At 50.2% G+C, this 18,565-nt stretch overlaps 2 protein-coding genes across 4 annotated transcripts in view; one reads left to right on the top strand and one right to left on the bottom strand.

The window, feature by feature from the left end:
• Positions 1 to 3,345, bottom strand: part of ubxn1 (UBX domain protein 1) — a 42,963-nt gene extending 39,618 nt beyond the window's left edge. For both annotated transcript variants that reach the window (XM_059955305.1, XM_059955306.1), the window contains exon 1: positions 3,206 to 3,345. The gene's annotated coding sequence lies outside the window, so the exon portion shown is untranslated. The remainder of the gene's footprint in view (positions 1 to 3,205) is intronic.
• A 2,783-nt stretch (positions 3,346 to 6,128) lies between these two features.
• On the top strand, positions 6,129 to 17,780 carry LOC132384026 (uncharacterized). Of its 2 annotated transcripts, none has more exons than XM_059955304.1 (3): positions 6,129 to 7,507; positions 15,317 to 15,826; positions 16,208 to 17,780. In XM_059955304.1, exons 2-3 carry the CDS (start codon positions 15,332 to 15,334, stop codon positions 16,634 to 16,636), a joined length of 924 nt encoding a protein of 307 aa, XP_059811287.1. In that variant the 5' UTR covers positions 6,129 to 7,507; positions 15,317 to 15,331; the 3' UTR covers positions 16,637 to 17,780. The 2 variants fall into 2 exon arrangements, with proteins under 2 accessions (XP_059811287.1, XP_059811286.1); XM_059955303.1 differs by having other exon boundaries at positions 6,129 to 7,556.
• The last annotated feature ends 785 nt before the right edge of the window (positions 17,781 to 18,565 follow it).

Raw genomic sequence — 18,565 nt, 5'->3', positions numbered from 1 at the left:
CCTGGTGAATCTCCTCTGCACCCTCTCTAATCCAAGCGGCATCCTGGTGAATCTCCTCTGCACCCTCTCTAATCCAGGCAGCGTCCTGGTGAATCTCCTCTGCACCCTCTCTAATCCAGGCAGCATCCTGGTGAATCTCCTCTGCACCCTCTCTAATCCAGGCAGCATCCTGGTGAATCTCCTCTGCACCCTCTCTAATCCAGGCAGCATCCTGGTGAATCTCATCTGCACCCTCTCTAATACAGGCAACGTCCTGGTGAATCTCCTCTGTACCCACTCTAATCCAGGCAGCATCCTGGTGAATCTCCCTCTGTACCCTCTCTAAACCAGGTAGCATCCTGGTGAATCTCCTCTGCACCCTCTCTAATCCAGGCAGCGTCCTGGTGAATCTCCACTGCACCCGCTCTAATCCAGGCAGCATCCTGGTGAATCTCCTCTGCACCCTCTCTAACCCAAGCGGCATCCTGGTGAATCTCCTCTGCACCCTCTCTAATCCAGGCAGCGACCTGTTGAATCTCTCTGCACCCTCTCTTATCCAGGCAGCATCCTGGTGAATCTCCTCTGCACCCTCTCTAATCCAGGCAGCGTCCTGGTGAATCTCCTCTGCACCCTCTCTAATCCAGGCAGTGTCCTGGTGAATCTCCTCTGCACCCTCACTAATCCAGGCAGCGTCCTGGTGAATCTCCTCTGCACCCTCTCTAATCCAGGCAGCGTCCTGGTGAATCTCCTCTGCACCCTCTCTAATCCAGGCAGCGACCTGGTGAATCTCCTCTGCACACTCTCTAATCCAGGCAGCGTCCTGGTGAATCTCCTCTGCACCCTCTCTAATCCAGGCAGCGTCCTGGTGAATCTCTCTCTGCACCCTCTCTAATGCAGGCAGCGTCCTGGTAAATCTCCTCTACAACCTCTCTAATCCAGGCAGCAGCCTGGTGAATCTCCTCTGCACACCCTCTCCAATCCAGGCAGCATCCGGGTGAATCTCCTCTGCACACTCTCTAATCCAGGCAGAATCCTGGTGAATCTCCTCTGCACCCTCTCTAATCCAGGCAGCATCCTGGTGAATCTCCTCTGCACCGTCTCTTAAGCTTCCACAGCTTTCCTGTAGTGAGGCGACCAGAACCGAACACAATACTTCATGGTTTGGGTAGTGGATGAAGTCTCAATGTCAATAAGATCAAAGAACTAAAAGGGCAAGATGAGGAAGCACACACCAGTCCTCATGGAGGATCGGAAGTGGGGAGAGTGAGCAACTTCAAGTTCCTAGGTGTCAATATCTCTCAGGATCTTATAGGTTGCAAAACTGGGCTGAGAAGTAGCAGATGGAGTTTAATCCAGATAAGCGTGAAGTGGTTCATTTTGGTAGGTCAAATATAATGGCAGAATATAGTATTAATGGTAAGACTCTAGGCAGTGTGGAGGATCAGAGGGATCTTGGGGTCCGAGTCCATAGGACACTCAAAGCAGCTGCACAGGTTGACTCTGTGGTTAAGAAGATGTATGGCCTTCATCAATTGTGGAATTGAATTTAGGATCTGCAGTAATGTTGCAGCTATATAGGACCCTGATCAGACCCCGGTTAGACCCCACTTGGAGTACCGTGCTCAGTTCTGGTCGCCTCACTACAGGAAGGATGTGGAAGCCATAGAAAAGGTGCAGAGGAGATTTGCAAGGATGTTGCCTGGATTGGGGAGCATGCCTCATGAGAATAGGTTGAGTGAACTCGGCCTTTTTTCTGGAGCAAAGGATAATGAGAGGTGACCTGATAGAGATGTACAAGGTGATGAGAGGCACTGATCATGTGGATAGTCAGAGGCTTTGTCCCCCAGGGCTGAAATGGCTGCCACAAGAGGACACAGGTTTAAGGTGCTGGGGGGTAGGCACAGAGATGTCAGGGGTAAGTTTTTTACTCAGAGAGTGGTGAGTGCGTGGAATGGGTTGCCGGCAATGATAGGGTCTTTTAAGAGGCTTTTAGATAGTTTCATGGAGCTTAGAAAAATAGAGGGCTATGGCTAAGCCTAGTGAGTTCTGAGGTAGGAACATGTTCAGCACAACTTTGTGGACTGGAGGGCCTGTATTGTGCTGCAGGTTTTCTATATTTCTATCCTGGTCCCAACATACAAAGAAAGGATGACAGCAGCAATATTTCACTAGGAGTTTGAGGATATTTGATATGTCACCTAAGACACTGACAAATTTCTACAGGTGTGCCATGGAGAGCATTCTAACTGGCTGCATCATCTTCTGGTGTGGGAAAGGGCTATTCCACATGATCGAAATGAGCTGCAGAGAGCTGTAAACTCAGTCGGCTCCACCGTGGGCACCAGCCCTCCCAGCATCCAGGACATCTATATATATATTTATATATATATATATATATATATATATTTTAGTTAAGGTACAAGAGCCTCAGGACTCGCACCACTAGGTTCAAGAACAGTTACTGCCCCTCAACCATCAGGCTCTTGAACCAAAGGGGCCAGCCACACCCACTTGCCCATCCATTGAGATGTTCCCACAACCAATGGTCTCACTTTTAGGACTCTTTATCTCATGTTCTCCCAACTTATTGCTGTTTATTTATATTTGCACAGTTTGTTGTCTCCTGCACTCTGGTTGATCTTTCATCCATCCTGTTATATACTACAGATTTGCTGAGTATCTAGGCACGAAAATGAATATCGTATGTGGTGGCACGTATGTACCTTGATAATCCATTTCTTTCTTTGAACTTCCCACCGCCTAAATCAAGAAAGGAAACTGACTGGAACAATTCATACAATACCAGACAGAGGCACTGTAATTTTAATTTCAGCACCCTGTCCTATGACTCAGAGAGAGGACAATCCACATTCAGCAATGGTTGACTCAAGGATTCAAAACACAGTCACAGCACAATAAACTTTGTGCTCATCTGATTTTCTTCAGATAATTTGGTCACAGGTTCCTGTTTTTTTTTAAAAAAGAGCACAGAATGGAATTTCTTAAAGGTGGACTTGGCGACAAACTTCTTTAAAAATAAAAAAAAATCATGAAGGACCTCGTTTACTTTCTCGGTTTTGAATTATGGATGCTGTGAGATTTTTAAAAGGTAAAATTTATAAAAATATAATGATAATTGTTGCGTCTTTGCTGGTGAACAACTTTGTTGCAAGTCTTGGGTGTTCCCTTCCCAGCTAACACTGGAAACCCACCAGCCCGGGCCTACCTTACACCACCGGATCCTCGGGCTTTCCTACGCCGCGCAGCCGGCTGAAGGCACACTTTGGCCGGGGAAGGCGTTCAGAATGCTGTCGGTGGGTCAGCGGAAGGGGAGGGGGAATTCGCAGCACGGCGAGGACGGCGGAGATGGCTCGGTACCAGGCCGTCAGGTGGGCTCCCGCTCGTTCTCTGGCCGCGGTCGGCTTCTTCCAGCATCGCCGGCAGCCGCCGCACACAACGAGGAGGCCGAGCTGTCAGTCAACTGGGCGAGGGGGCATGGTCCTGGCCGTCAATCAGCGGCGTGGGCGGCCGAGCTGTCAGTCAACTGGGGGGAGAGGGCGTGGTCCGAGCCGTCAATCAGCGGCGTGGGCGGCGCCCGGGCTGATTCCACGGGCGACCCACAAGAGGCGGGGCCGAATTCATCTGTCAGTCATCTTTCACCGCTCCTCAGTCCACCAATCACATCGGGGTCCCGTGTCGCCACACCCCTTTTCCATTTTTACCTGACAATCTCCCAGTTAGGAGTCAAGTCAAGTTTATTAAAACAACACACACAAAATTATTGTCATTTGGACCATAAGCTGCTGGTACAGTACACAGTAAAAACGAAACAACATTCCTCCAGGACCCTTGGTGATGCATAAATCAACACAAAACTACACTAGACTATGTGAGACAGCACAAGGCTACACTAGACTACATAAAACATCATAAAAACTACACTAGACTACAGACCTGCACAGGACTACATAAAGTGCACAAAACAGTGCAGGACAATACAATTAATGAACAAGACAATAGGCACAGTAGAGGACAAATTACAATATAATAATAAATGGTGTAGATGTCAGTCTGAGGAGCCTGATGGCTTGGGGGAAGAAACTGTTACACAGTCTGGTCGTGAGAGCCCGAATGCTTCGGTACCTTTTGCCAGATGGCAGGAGGTATATACTGTAGACCGTATGTGATGAGCAAACCGAGCTCAGATGGGGTCCAGAGTTGACCCTCCCCGTGAACTATGCTGCTAATGGGAGAGAGAGAGAGAGAAGAAGGGGGGAAGGCATGCTGTGCAGATGAGAGAGAGATGATTTAATATTATGGCTCCTTGGCTTGCTGTTTACCTTTGCTCCAAGGACACTTTTGCCTGCTTGGAAGATTCCTGCAGGGACAGCAAGGCGGGACCCGGTCGATGGACAGCCGGTGTCCAGCAAGTGATGATAAAAAGCAGGTCTGCAAAGACACAAGCAGACACACCACTGGACAGTGAGAGAGCGTTGCGCACCCACGTGAAGGTGGGGGTTTGGAGGATTGATTCGGGGGAATTGATCAGGCGACCGGCCGGGGCTTGTGTGTGTGTGTGTGTCCACCCTCGCCTGGGTGACAGGCCTACCACTGAAGAACAGTTGTACGTGGTATTGTCACAGCTGGTGACCGCAACAGGAAGACAACGGGAAGATCGAAGGCAACAGCATCATCTCTCTCTCTCTCTCTCTCTCCCCTCCCCCCCCCCAACGTTACACCAGAACCACCTCGACCAGAACACCTCGATTCCTATTTCCACACTTCTGTATAGATCATTACCAACCTGTTTCACATATATTTGCATTTTATAGTACTGTATTATTAGTTTACTAATAAACACTATTAGTTACAGTAATACCAGACTCCAACGTGTATTCCATTTCTGCAGGACATAGGAGCTTAATTAGTCCATCTGGCCCATCGAATCTGCTCCACCATTCAATCATGGCCGACCCTTTTTTCTATCTCCTCCTCAACCCCAGTTCCCGGCCTTCTCCCTGTAAGCTTTGATGCCATGTCCAATCAAGAACCTATCAATCTCTGCCTTAAACACACCCAATGACCCGGCCTCCACAGCTGGACGTGGCAACAAATTCCACAAATTCACCACCCTCTGGCTGAAGAAATTTCTCCACATCTCTGTTCTGAAAGGCCGCCCCTCTATCCTGAGGCTGTGCCCTCTAGTCCTGGACTCCCCCACCATGGGAAACATCCTTTCCACATCTAATGTTCATTAATGGAGAATGTGTGGAGCAGGTTAAGACCTACAAGTATCTGGGAGTGCAGTTAGACGAGAAGCTTGACTGGACTGCCAACATAGATGCCCTGTGCAGGAAAGCACAGAGTCGACTGTACTTCCTCAGAAGGCTGGCGTCATTCAACGTTTGTAGTGAGATGCTGAAGCTGTTTTATCGGTCAGTTGTGGAGAGTGCCCTCTTTGTGGTGGCTTGCTGGGGAGGCAGCATTAAGAAGAGGGACGCCTCACGTCTTAATAAGCTGGTAAGGAAGGCGGGCTCTGTCGTGGGCACAGAGCTGGAGAGTATGACATCGGTGGCAGAGCGGAGGGCGCTGAGTAGGCTACGGTCAATCATGGAAAACCCTGAACATCCTCTGCGCAGCACCATCCAGAGACAGAGAAGCAGCTTCAGCGGCAGGTTGCTGTCAATGCAATGCTCCTCAGACAGGATGAAGAGATCATTACCCCCCCAACGCCATTCGGCTCTACAATTCAACCACCAGGGGCAAGACATGTTAAAGTGCCGGGGTTAGGACTGAGCTTAAGTTACCACTCAATGCACTTTAGTAAACTATTTAAGAACTTTTTAAAAGCTATTTATTAATGCTTTTTGGGAGGGTGATTTTAGATGCATATCATATTTATACTGAGTTAAATACTGTAGGTAATTAGTTTTGCTATAATAAGTGTATGGGACACTGGAAAAATGTTGAATTTCCCCTTGGGGATGAATAGAGTATCTATCTATCTAATCTGTCCAGGCCTTTCAACATTCGAAAGGTTTCAATGAGACTTCCCCCCCCCCCCCCCCCATCCTTCTGAATTCCAATGAGTACAGGCCCAGAGCCACCAAGCGTCCCTCGTATGATAACCAGCTCAGGAGCTCTGAAACCCCAAAGAGCTCGTTGCCCTGTGCCTGCGATAGTAAACCTGATTCTGAGCAGACTGATATTGTGGTGTTTGGTAACCAGCCAACTTGCTCTAGTGAATAGCTGGGCTGCTGAGAGGCAGTCCTCACCACCTGGAAAGTTCAGGCATTCGGAGATCACAGCTCAAAGTCAAGTTTATTAACAAGGTTTGCGTGCGTCACCATATTCTACCCTGACGTGCATTTGCTCACAATTACAAAGAAATACAACAGGATTCATTAAAAACGCTACATAAACGAAGACGCAAGACATCAAAAGTACAAAGGAAAACAAACCTCTCCAGCGGGTGATTAGGACGGCTGAGCGCTTCATTGGGACTCAACTACAGGGCCTGGAGACGATCTACAACTCTCGGTGCTCGTAACGTCACTAAAGACTCATCCCGTCCCAGACACTGTCTGTTTGATCCCCTGCCATCTGAGAGGGGATACAGAAACACCTTGGCCAGGACAGTAAGACTGTAAAACAGCTTCTCCCCTGGGGCTGTTGTGCAGCTGAACAATGCTACCCCCCCCCCACCCCCGGCTTGCCAATAGCCTCTGAGTGTCCACCCTGCTCTGCTGGGTGAGAAGCTGACAGTGATGCAGCTGGATGCTTCCCTGGTGTCATGGATTATTGATTACCTGACTGGCAGACCGCAGTACGGGCGCTTGCAACACTGTGTGTCAGAAAGAGTGGTCAGCAGCACTGGGGCTCCACAGGGAGCCTGTCCTGTCTCCCTTTCTCTTCACCATCTACACCTCGGACTTCAACTACTGCACAAAGTCTTGCCATCTTCAGAAGTTTTCTGATGACTTTGCCATAGTTGGATGCATCAGCAAGGGAGATGAGGCTGAGTACAGGGCTACGGTGGGGAACTTTGTCACAAGGTGCGAGCAGAATCATCTGCAGCTTAATGTGAAAAAGACTAAGGAGCTGGTGGTGGACCTGAGGAGGGCTAAGGCACCAGTGACCCCTGTTTCCATCCAAGGGGTCAGTGTGGACATGGTGGAGAATTGCAAATACCTGGGGATACAAATTGACAATAAACTGGACTGGTCAAAGAACACTGAGGCTGTCTACAAGAAGGGTCAGAGCCGTTCTATTTCCTGAGGTCCTTTAACATCTGCCGGATGATGCTGAGGATGTTCTACGAGTCTGTGGTGGCCAGTGCTATCATGTTTGCTGTCGTGTGCTGGGTGGATCCAGAGATACCGGCCATGTGACAGATGCACTGCCACCTGGCTGCTCGGAGGACACACCACATGCCAATCAACATTTGGTCCCTCCCAAATAATCAATGCACACCTAAATTATTGGTCACCTTCATTGGATTATCTCGCCCAGCCCCATGCAATAAAAGGTGAGACTCGTCCCTGGCTTGGTCTCTCTTACAGACCACGTCATTGGAGGTAAGTGCATTGATTTATGTTTGGGAAGGTCTATCGTTTGTCCTGGTAAGGGAGCCACAACTATCCAAGGTCAAGGGGGATAGCTGTTGTAGTGCTTTTCCCTTGTTCTTTGTCTGTGTATCCGTACCTTGTCCCCACGCCGCTTCCTGTGTATTGTAGTCGCTTGTGTTGACCCGACTTCCACTTGTAAATAAATCCCTTATTATTAAAACTGTGTGTGTCCAGGCCTCTACTGTTGAGACTCAAAGCACCAGTTATTTCCATCACAACACCGGGGCAGCAAGCTGAGGGTAGCAGACACCGACAGAATCAACAAACTCATTCGTGAGGCCAGTGATGCTGTGGGGGTGGAACTGGACTCTCTGACGGTGGTGTCTGAAAAGAGGATGCTGTCCAAGTTGCATGCCATCTTGGACAATGACTCCCATCCACTCCATAATGTACTGGTTAGGCACAGGAGTACATTCAGCCAGAGACTCATTCTACCGAGATGCAACACTGAGCGTCATAGGAAGTCATTCCTACCTGTGGCCATCGAACTTTACAACTCCTCCCACGGAGTGTCAGACACTCTGAGCCAATAGGCTGGTCCTGGTCTTATTTCCACTTGGCATAATTTACTTATTATTTAATTATTTATGGTTTTATGGTTTTATATTGCTGTATTTCTTCACTATTCTTGGTTGGTGCGGCTGTAACGAAACTCAATTTCCCTTGGGATCAATAAAGTATGTCTGTCTGTCTGACCGTTATGGACTATCAAAGTCATCTGTTACATGTAAATATTTTTTTTAAGCTGTACCGATGCATTGTAAATATTTGTTTTGCACAGACTGCAGTGGCATGACAATCTCTTTGTCTTGACGATAAAGTTCTATTCTATCCTAAACTGAAAGTAATGTTCCCATCAAAGTTTCGGTCCATGTGGGGAAAAGGTTTCACTTTGCTAAGCCCAGATTTTTTTTTCAAAAATACTTTATTCAGAAATATTACAAAATGAAGTTATTTACATAGAAAAAAATTCATTAAATCTGAGTCCATATTTTCTATAAATAAAGTTATTTACAATAAATTATGTGTTGTCTCCCTGTTCCTATTCAAATTGAAGATGCTTACAATAAAACATTCGTTGACTCTCAAACTTTAGGCAGGGATTAAAGACTTATTTACAATAAAATAAAAAACTATTGATGATAAACATCCAGATTAGGCCTCAGGAGCCATCCCCAAACTGTTTCGGCTTGCTCCCAAAAGCCAGCTCGCCATGGCGCTTCTTCTCAAAGGGGACCTGGAACGTTCGTGCGTGATGACACACAATGGTGTCCATTGTCACTCAGGGTACCTGAGAATGTTTGAATATACACAGGGCAACAAAACGCACACTGCCTGTGAAAATCAACGCAAGATAGGCGGGGGGGGGTTAAGCCACGAGGAAAGGAGGGAACCCCCGCCCCCGACAGAAAGAGGCAGAAATCTTTAGACTCGCTGGCATTAACAACGGAGAATGGTAATCAAAATTGTCTTTTGTTCCCACCCAGGCTTGTCCAAGATTGGGAAATGCGGGGGGGGGGGGTGTGGGGGGAGTTGGTGTTGTGATTTTACATTAATTTACATTATATCACAGGGTTGAAAAGAAGGCTTTTGGCATCCAGGCATTCATAAATCAAAGTATTGAGTATAGGAGTTGGGATGTTATGGTGAGGTTGTATAAGACATTGGACAGGCCAAATTTGGAGTATTGTGTGCAGATCTGGTCTATAATGGACTAACTACAGGAAAGATATCAGTAAGATTGAAAGAGTGCAGAGAAGATTTACTGGGATGTTGCCGGGTCATCAGGAATTGAGTTACAGGGAAAGATCGAACAGGTTAGGACTTTATGCCTTGGAGTGTAGAAAAATGAGGGGGGATTTGATGGAGGTTTACAAAATTATGAGATGGAGTAAATGCGAGTAGGCTCTTTCCACTTAGATTAGGAGAGATAAACATGAGAGGACATGGCTTTAGGGCGAAAGGGGAAAGGTTTAGGGGGAACATTAGTGGGAACTGCTTCACTCAGAGTGGTGGGGGTGTGGAACGAGCTGCCATCTGACGTGGTAAATGCGGGCTCACTCTTAAGTTTTAAGAATAAATTGGATAGATACATGGATGGGAGAGGTCTGGAGGGTTAGGGACTGGGTGCAGCTCAATGGGACTAGTGGAATAAAATTCTGGAATGGACTAGAAGGGCCAAATGGCCTGTTTTCTCTGCTGTAGTGTCTATGGTTCTAAGTGTGGTTGGCTGGTGAGAAATTCAATTAGAACTGGAAGTAGGGTGTTTTTTGGTTAGTGCTTTTCAAATAAGCTACTTTATTCACCAAGTACACTTACATGTATTAGGAATTTGCTGTGGTGTGTTGGCGTGACATACCAAGACTGGCAAATATCAACAATTATAAGAAAGTATTACATAAAATGTGAACCATAGAACACTACAGCGAAGTTGGAGGTTAAAGGAATACATGTGCATAATGTATTAAGTATTTACAACATAAACAGTATTATTAAAAAGTGGTTTAAATTGGTTACAGTGCAGTGACTCGGGTAGAGGGGGTGGGGGTGGATCTATCTAGAAGGGTTGATCAGATTAACTGCCTGGAAAAAAGGAAACTTTAAAGATGGCGTCACACACACACAAAACACTAGGGGAACTCAGCAGGCCAGGCAGAGTCTATTGAAAAGAGTAAACAGGCGACGTTTCGGGCCGAGACCCTTTGACATCTGTAGATTTTCTCTCGTTTGCGATTGGACTACCAGACTGCGAGGTCTCTTCCAGGGGTGCCCTCCCAGAAGAAGTTGAAACCTTCCCTTCTGTACTCTTATCCCCATAGACGCTGCGCGTGTGTGCGTGTAAAATTGGGAATATAATTGGCCTTGATTTCCTAGGGCTTGTGAAGTCAGGTGGTGGTGGTGGGGGGGGGGGGATGAACTTGATGAATCAGAACAGCTTCTTCCCATCTACCATCTGATTCTTAATTGGACATTGAACCCTTGAACACTACCTCACTTTCTAAAATACGTATTATTTCTGTTCTTTGCACTATTTTTAATCTGTCGTGTGCTGTTTTGGTCGCCGAATGACAGGAAGGATATTAATAAGGTTGAAAGAGTGCCGAGTAAATCCAAGACCCACGCGCACGCGCGCATGCACTCATTCAAACGTATGGTCGATGTTTCAGGCCGAAACCCTTCGGCAGGACTGGGGTGAAAAAGAGGAGGAGTAGATTTGGAGGGGAAGAGAGAAACTCAGGGTGGTAGGTAACACTGGGAGGGAGGGAGACAGAGTAAAGAGTTGGAAAGCTGATCGGTGAAAGAGGTACAGGGCTGGAGAAGTGGGGGCGGGGGGGGGAGTCTGATAGGAGAGGATAGCCGGCCATGGAAGGGGAGTGGAGTACCAGAGGGAGGCGATGAGCGGGCAAGGAGATAGGGTGAGAGAGGGAAATGGGACTGGGGGATGCCGAAGGCGGGGAGCATTGTCGGAAGTTTGGGAAATCGATGCTCGTGTCCTCGGGTTGGAGGCTGCCCGGGCAGAATATAAGGAGTTGCTCCTCCAACCCGAGTGTGGCCTCATCGCGGTAGGGGAGGCCGTGGACTGACATACTGGAATGGGAATGGGAAGTAGAACTAAAATGGGTGGCCGCGGGGAGATCCTGATTGTTCTGGTAGGTGCTCGGCAAAGCGGTCTCCCAATCTACATCGGGTCTCGCCGATATACAGGAGGCTACACCGGGAGCACCGGACGCGGTACGTATCCCCAACAGACTCGCGGGTGAAGTGTCGCCTCACCTGGAAGGACGGTTTGGGGCCCTGAATGGTGGTAAGGGAGGAGGCGCAGGGGCAGGTGTAGCACTTGTTCCGCTTACAAGGGTAAGTGTTATTTATATTAAACAGTATTTATACTGTTTTTATATACAGTATTATATTAAAATGAGTAGTGCAAGGACAGAAACAATTAAGAAAGTGGAGAGGTGGCGTTCATGGGTTCAATCTCCGTTCAGAAATCGGACGACAGGGGGGAAGAGGCTGTTCCTGAATCGCTGAGTGTGTGTCTGAATCACAAGCTGGGTTCGTAGGTTGACTAGTCACTTGGGCCTGTATCTCTAAAATTTAAAAAGGAAGTTAAGCCAACTACACTGAGTGAGTTCAGCCACGTGTGGTCGGAGACTTTGTAAAAGAGGCAGAGATGGGGCGGAGAGATTATTTTTGCCCCTGTAGTTGGTGCCCTATGGCCAAGCACCGATGCTGCTTGTCAGGGTGCGTTCCGCTGCGTTTCCCCAGAATGACGCGAGGACGGATGTGCGTAGCCCAGCTCTCTTCGAGGACCGAGCGGCGGTGCCTGGGAGTGTCAAAACTTTGACACAGGGTTCAAGGTTCAAAAGCGGAGGGCGCCATTGCACGGGATTGGAGGAAGCTCCGGGGTTGCAGGTTCCGCCAGCTCCACCGTGGGCTCCGGGCTTCTCGCCACCAAGGACATCTTCAAAAACTGCGCTGTCTCCCGGGACAGGTCCTCCTCTGAACGTTACCGCCAGGGAGGAGACACACACTCAAAACTTCAGAAACGGCTTCTTCCCCTCCGCCATCAGATTCCTCACGAACACTCGTTCATTTGTTAAGTGCCGGTCCTACGGAAGTGCTTTGCCATCGCCTTCTTCCGGGCGGTGTCGTTACGAGGCGGGTGAGCCCCCGCCGTCATCGATACTCTTCAGAGACTGCCTGGCGTCAGTGGTCGCAGAACCAGGACTTGTGATCCGCACCGGCTGCTCGTACGACCGTCCACCACCTGCTCCCATGGCCTCCCGTCACCCTGATCTGGGGGCTAAGCAGGAGCTACACCTTGCCCAAGGGTGACCTGCAGGCCAGCGGAGGGAAGGAGCGCCTCACACCTCCTCTGACGGAGGCACACCTCCACTCGGCCACAAACGCTGCCTCACTTTTTCCTCCCTTTTCGCTCGATTTATTCTTTTAACGTGTTGCGCTGCACTGCTCCTGCAAAAACGACAAGTCTTGTGGTTTTAGTTGGTGACCGTAAACCTGATTCTGATTATGACTTCAGTTTTTGGAAATGTCGTGTAAAAAAAAAAAGTACCTCTTACAACAATGATGAGTGAGGCGCGGAGAGATCTGTATTTAATGACAGGTAACTTTATTGTTTAAACTAACAGGTGCTAAAACACCTTGTGTGCACACCCGCTAAGTCGCCCTGACTCTCCTGAATAGTGAAAGAACAACCAAAGTATTACCCGGGCAAAGGGGTTTACGTTGGCCAGGCGTTCCTCGTTGTCCCGATTCACTCGCCACGTGTTCCACACAGGGTAGCTCATGCTTGTATCGGCAATGGTTATTCTTTGAAGCTACTGCCATGAAACATCCACTTTTATATCCGTTCCTTATCAATTCAAATATCGCATTGCAGGTCACGCGTCTGTCCTTTAACACCTTGTTATTGTCTCTACTCCAAGCCAGCGTCCATTTCTTGCCCTCTTCCCATCAAGTGACAGTCGATAATTTATGGCTCCTTGTTCTCAATCGGCAACCATCTCGAACCACTTCAGGCAGGCATGGACCCCAGCGCCCACAAACCTGCGTGTTTATAGCCAACCAAAGAACACCTCACGAGTAACTGCTTACTTGGAAATGATCTCCAGTCCGGCAGGTTACCCGAAGTGTCAGCGTGTCTTCCTTAAAACAGCGGTCAAACCCAGCATGTCAAGCTGCACAAAATGGCAGCCGCCATCCCTAAGCATTCAGATTCCGGTTCAGTTTATTGTCATTTATAACCACAAGTACAACGCAGTTCAAGAATGAGACAACTTTCTCCGGAATGATATCACGTAAAAAGCACAAAACAGACCACACAAGAAAATCCACATAACGTTTGGTAATCCCCGATCCAGAGTCCGGAGAGGCTGCTGCCTATCGATATCGCGATGCCGCCTTAGCGCGTTCCCCAGAAAGGAACTACAAACTCATCAGACAAAACTAAAGCTACAAGACATACACAAAGCTACATAGTTACATATAGTTATAGTTAACATATAGTTACAACAGTGCAGACAATACCATAATTGATAAAAGACTGGAAAAGACCACATAATGATAACACATAGTTTCAACAGTGCAAAGCGATACCGTAATCTGATAAAGAGCAGTCCATGGCACGGTTTAAAAGTGAGCCACAAAGTCCCGACAACCCATCATCTCACGCAGACGGTAGGAGGAAGAAAAACTCTTCCTGCCATGAACCTCCAGCGCCGCAGCTTCCCGATGCAGCCTCTGGGAGCCCCGACCACAGCCAACTCCGAGTCCGTCCAAAATCTTCGAGGCTCCGACACCGAGCGCCATCTCTGCCGAGCACTTCGACCCCGGCCCCAGCCGCCAAGCGACAGGCAAAGCCGAGGATTCGGGGCCTTCCTCCGGGAGATTTCTCGATCGCACAGTAGCAGCGGCAGCGAAACAGGCATGTCAGAAATTTCACCAGATGTTCCTCCGTGCTTCTCACGTCTGTCTCCATCAAGTCAGGATTGTACACGGCCCCTACTTACAGATAACAGATACTCATTCCTGGAGTGGCCGCTGCGCGCTGCGTCGTGCCGCCATCTTGCCTAGGCATGCTGCAAGAACAAAGACAATTAGTCTGTCTGAACCCACCGTCCTTGATTAATTTGAACACACTGATTGGTGGACGGTCTTTCTGGCCAATAGAAGTTCCTCCTGAAATCATTTCCCCCGCCGACAGAATTTAAAGACTTTGGAGTTCAACTGGAAAGAGGCTGCAGGGGAACTCAGCAGAGAGATTTGAACACAGTGAGGACCTCAACAGCTCTGGACTGTGGGAGGACACCCCCACGGTCACGGGGAGAACGTACAAACTCCTTACAGGCAGCGGTGGGAATTGAACCCCGGTCACCGGTACTGTAAACCGTTGTGCTAACCGCTATGCCACCGTTTCCCTGAGGCAGGAGTGGAGTTTGGGAGTTGGATTCAGGTTCATTTATCACGCGTACATCAAAACAAACAGTGAAATACATCTGTGCGTTAACAACCAACACAGCGTAAGGAAATGTACGATCATCCATTTTGGTAAAGGGGACAATAGTGCAGAGTACTACCTAAACGGGGAGAAGGGTCAAACATCAGAGGTGCAGAGGGACTTGGGAGTCCTCGTGCAAGACTCCCAGAAGGTTAATTTACAGGTTGTGGTAAAGCAGGTAAATGCAATGTTGGCATTAATTTCAAGGGGAATAGAATATAAAAGCAAGGAGATAATGCTGAGCCTTTATAAGACACAAATCAGGCCACACTTGAGAGTATTGTCAACAGTTTTGGGCCCCATATCTCAGAAAGGACGTGTTGTCATTGGAGAGAGTCCAGAGGAGGTCCAGGGAATGAAGAGGTTAACATACGAGGAGTGTTTGGCAGCTTTGGGTCTGCACTCACTGGAATTTAGAAGAGTGCGGCGGGTGGGGGGGATCTCATTGATATTTATGGAATGTGGATAGGGTGGATGTGAGGAGAGGATGTTCCCTATGGTGTTGAACCGACTTGGAGAGCTCGGGACTGAGATCTAGGCCTGGAGCGATTCGTTGATGTCCGGGATCCTGAAGCTGCTCACCCTTAACCTCCTCTCCCTCATTTCATTTTTAACACTTTAATGGTGCATAAAGGGGGGGGGGGAGAGGCCGAAAGGACTCGAACGTTCACGCCTGTGGTTTCCCTTCCAGGTTTTCCGGAACAGGATGATTTCGGAATCCATCGGCTCCCTGAACATCTGCGAGGGATTCCAGGACACACCCAGCGAGCCACCGGCTTGCCTCCTGCATCACGGGCTGGTGCAGGCGGGCCACGCCGGCTGCCTACTGAACGGCCGGCCCTGCAGCCGCCCACTGCCCGCGCCCCACTCCCAGATGGCGGGCGACTACCCGGCCCCGGACATCGTCGCCATCGAGCACAACTACTGCAGCCGCCGGGCGTCTAAGAATGCCGGGCCAGCGGGGGCCTGGGGAGGTGGAACAGCGGGGGTGGGTCAGGCCCGGCGGGCGCTGAATGCCCAGCGCTGGAGCTGTGGGGCAGCGGCCCTGCGTTCCACCCGCCAGGGCTCCCGCGCCCGTGCCCAGGCCAGGATCGAGGTGGATGAGGCGGTGGACCTCGTGGTGGGCGTCCACCAGGTTGCCGGCAGGCGGGAGGCGGCCGATGAGGCTGCCGAGGCCCCCCCGTCGCCGCAGCAGTGGGAGGTCGGTATAGCGCAGGGGAGCGCCTCCGCGCGGACGCAAGCCTTGGCGGGGAGGGGTGGGCGGTCACCCTGTGAGGTGACAGAGGAAGAGCTGAGAAAAGGGGCGGCCCCTCCCGCAGTGGGGTGCTCCCTCCTCTCCCACCCCTCCTCCTACAGCACGACACTCACTCCTCTCGGCCCAGCCTGAGACATGGCCCTCTATCACTGCTCTTCCCACGATGCAACACTCCCTCTATACTGCCCCTCACACAGAGGGGCACTCCCTCGCCACCGCTCCCGCCGTGACACATTCCCTCACTGCCCCTTCCACAATGGGGTATTCCCCCTTACCACCTGTAAAGTCCCTCGAACAAAGATATTAAAACCTCCCATTATTCTGAAGGAGAAAGAAGTCCCGGCCTGGAGCAGCTCGGGGCCTAGCATCGAGCAAGCAGACGGTCCTGACAGGAGCGCCTCGGAGCCCGGAGAAGCTGGCGACCCGCCCTTGAAGATCCACAGGCTCACCCCGGAGGAGTACAAGGCGGTCTTCAGCACGGTGGTAGGGAAGGCCCTGACCAACACGGCCTCCCGGCCTACACGCAAGTGCAGCCTGGACCTGGCCAGGAGGATCAAGGAGCACCTATACAATGCGGTGAACCGCCCGACCTTCAGGGAGATCGTCCACACGGATGGCAGGGTGGAGTTCGTCGAGCACTACAACCTCTCCAGCCGGAAGAGGAGCCCGCCCCACTTCGAGCTGGACACCACCGGCGAGCCTGACTCTGAGGACAAGGCCTCAGAGTGGGCAGAGCTTGCAGGAAAGAACTCATGAAGTAGAGGCTGCGGCCCTCTCTACTCTCCCCCCCTTCGTTCCCTCCTCCCCCCTTCATTCCCCCCTCCCTCCACCCCATGCCCCTTCCCCTCAACTAAACCGCCTAATGCAATTATTTTTCATCGTATCTGATGGTCGAGAGTTTATTGATCGGATAAATCCGAAATAAAGGAAAGATTTTACATTTTACTTCCATGCTGCCGTTTCTAATTCTGTCGGGCTGAAGGGAGTAGGTCGGTGTTGGAAAGAATTCCACGCTGTCGACCACAAGCGGGACAAATGTCGACCGTTTGCTCTTTTTCATAGATGCTGCCTGGCCTGCTGAGTTCCTGAAATGATTTTTCTTCGCAACCATCCACAAAAACAGAGGAGTGCCCCAAAGAATGAACGGCAGTTAAATGCCAGAACCCCAAAGTCCCCCCTCCCAAGCTCCTCCGGCAGTAAGCAACAATCCCCCCTCCAAAAACAAAAAGGCATCGGCACCCGTCACTGAGCACTCAAACTGTGAGCAAAGCAACAGCAAAGACACAGACATACGGTTACCCCAAAGACTTTGTGTTTCACCCAGTATTCGACAGACCGCAGGTTTTGTCCCTCCCTAATAAGGGGGAGGGAGGTGTCTCCGTTTTCCCAGCGAGCGGGGAGACACAACAAACAACTCGCTGGTTGACGACGTTAGAAGTCCGTCACGTCGCTTCTTCTTGAGCTCTGTGCCCAGAGGCCGCAAAGATCCCGGGTCTTCGGGCCCACAGCAGGTTTCCCGACGACGCACGGGTCTCCCGCCGTGACACCGCCCCTCCAGAGCCCCCGCGATCTCGGGCTCCCGAATCCGAGCCGGACTCTCAGGCCGTGCCGAGCACCGGCCAGTCTAGAAACCCCGAGAGCGGGTCCCATTCCCGCAAAGAACCGAAGTCAGCGTGTAACTCCAGGTCAGGGTCTTCAAAAGAACCTTGAAAAGGAAAAATAGAGATATTAAAGATGGAAGTAGAGTTGTCTCCGAAGATGCAGGCAAAGGATTTGCTGTTTGGTGCCATTAACCCTCCTAAGCTCCACTTTCAAGCTTCGAAGACCTTCAAAGGCTTCGGCCTAGTAGGCTGTGGGATTGCTATGGTGGCGCTGGAAGACTTGTGGGTTGCTGCCAGCGTAACACACACCACTGTATGCTTTTGATGGTTCGATGTACCCGTGACCAAATAAAGCTAATTTAATCCAACCTGCAAAGCAGGGAAAGGTTGCCACCTCGTTTTCTCTCGGGGGGGGGGGGGAAATCTGGAGCACCCATATTGTCACGGGGTACAAGCCCCTGACGGGCAGGGGCGGGGATCAAACTGGGATCGCCGATCGCTGTAAAAGTGACTGCGCTAACCACTCCAATACCACGCCAACACGGTGGGAGGGGGGGGTGGGGGCAGTGTAATGGATCTCAACTCCCCTGTTGCGTTCCAAAGACGCATGGGTTGGCGTTAGCGGGCCGTGGGTGTGCGACGTCGGCGCCGGAACACTCCTGCGCGCCCCCCCCCCCCGTACGTTCTCCACGCAGACAACTAATGCATCTTCGGACCGCGGTGGTCGTTGACATCAACGATTCACTGTGATGGACACGCGGGCAAATAGAGTTCACCTGATTGGCTCTTTACGGCGGGTAATGTCACATGACTTCCTGTCAACATCAGAGGACCCAGTAGGTGTTTACAGTAGTCCCGAGTTACTTGGCCACCATTACCGTGGTTACCAACTTCTAAATAGAGATTTATTTGATCATAAAAAACTCTGGTTAGGCCACACTTGGAGTACTGTGTCCAGTTCTGGTCACCTCACTATAGGAAGGATGTGGAAGCATTGGAAAGGGTACAGAGGAGATTTACCAGGATGCTGCCTGGTTTAGAGAGTATGGATTATGATCAGAGATTAAGGGAGCTAGGGCTTTAC

This window comes from Hypanus sabinus, chromosome 31, assembly GCF_030144855.1.
Source record: "Hypanus sabinus isolate sHypSab1 chromosome 31, sHypSab1.hap1, whole genome shotgun sequence".
Taxonomy (NCBI): Eukaryota; Metazoa; Chordata; class Chondrichthyes; order Myliobatiformes; family Dasyatidae; genus Hypanus; species Hypanus sabinus.
Note: the sequence above shows the minus strand (reverse complement) of the source record. Positions and strands in the feature narration are given on the sequence as shown.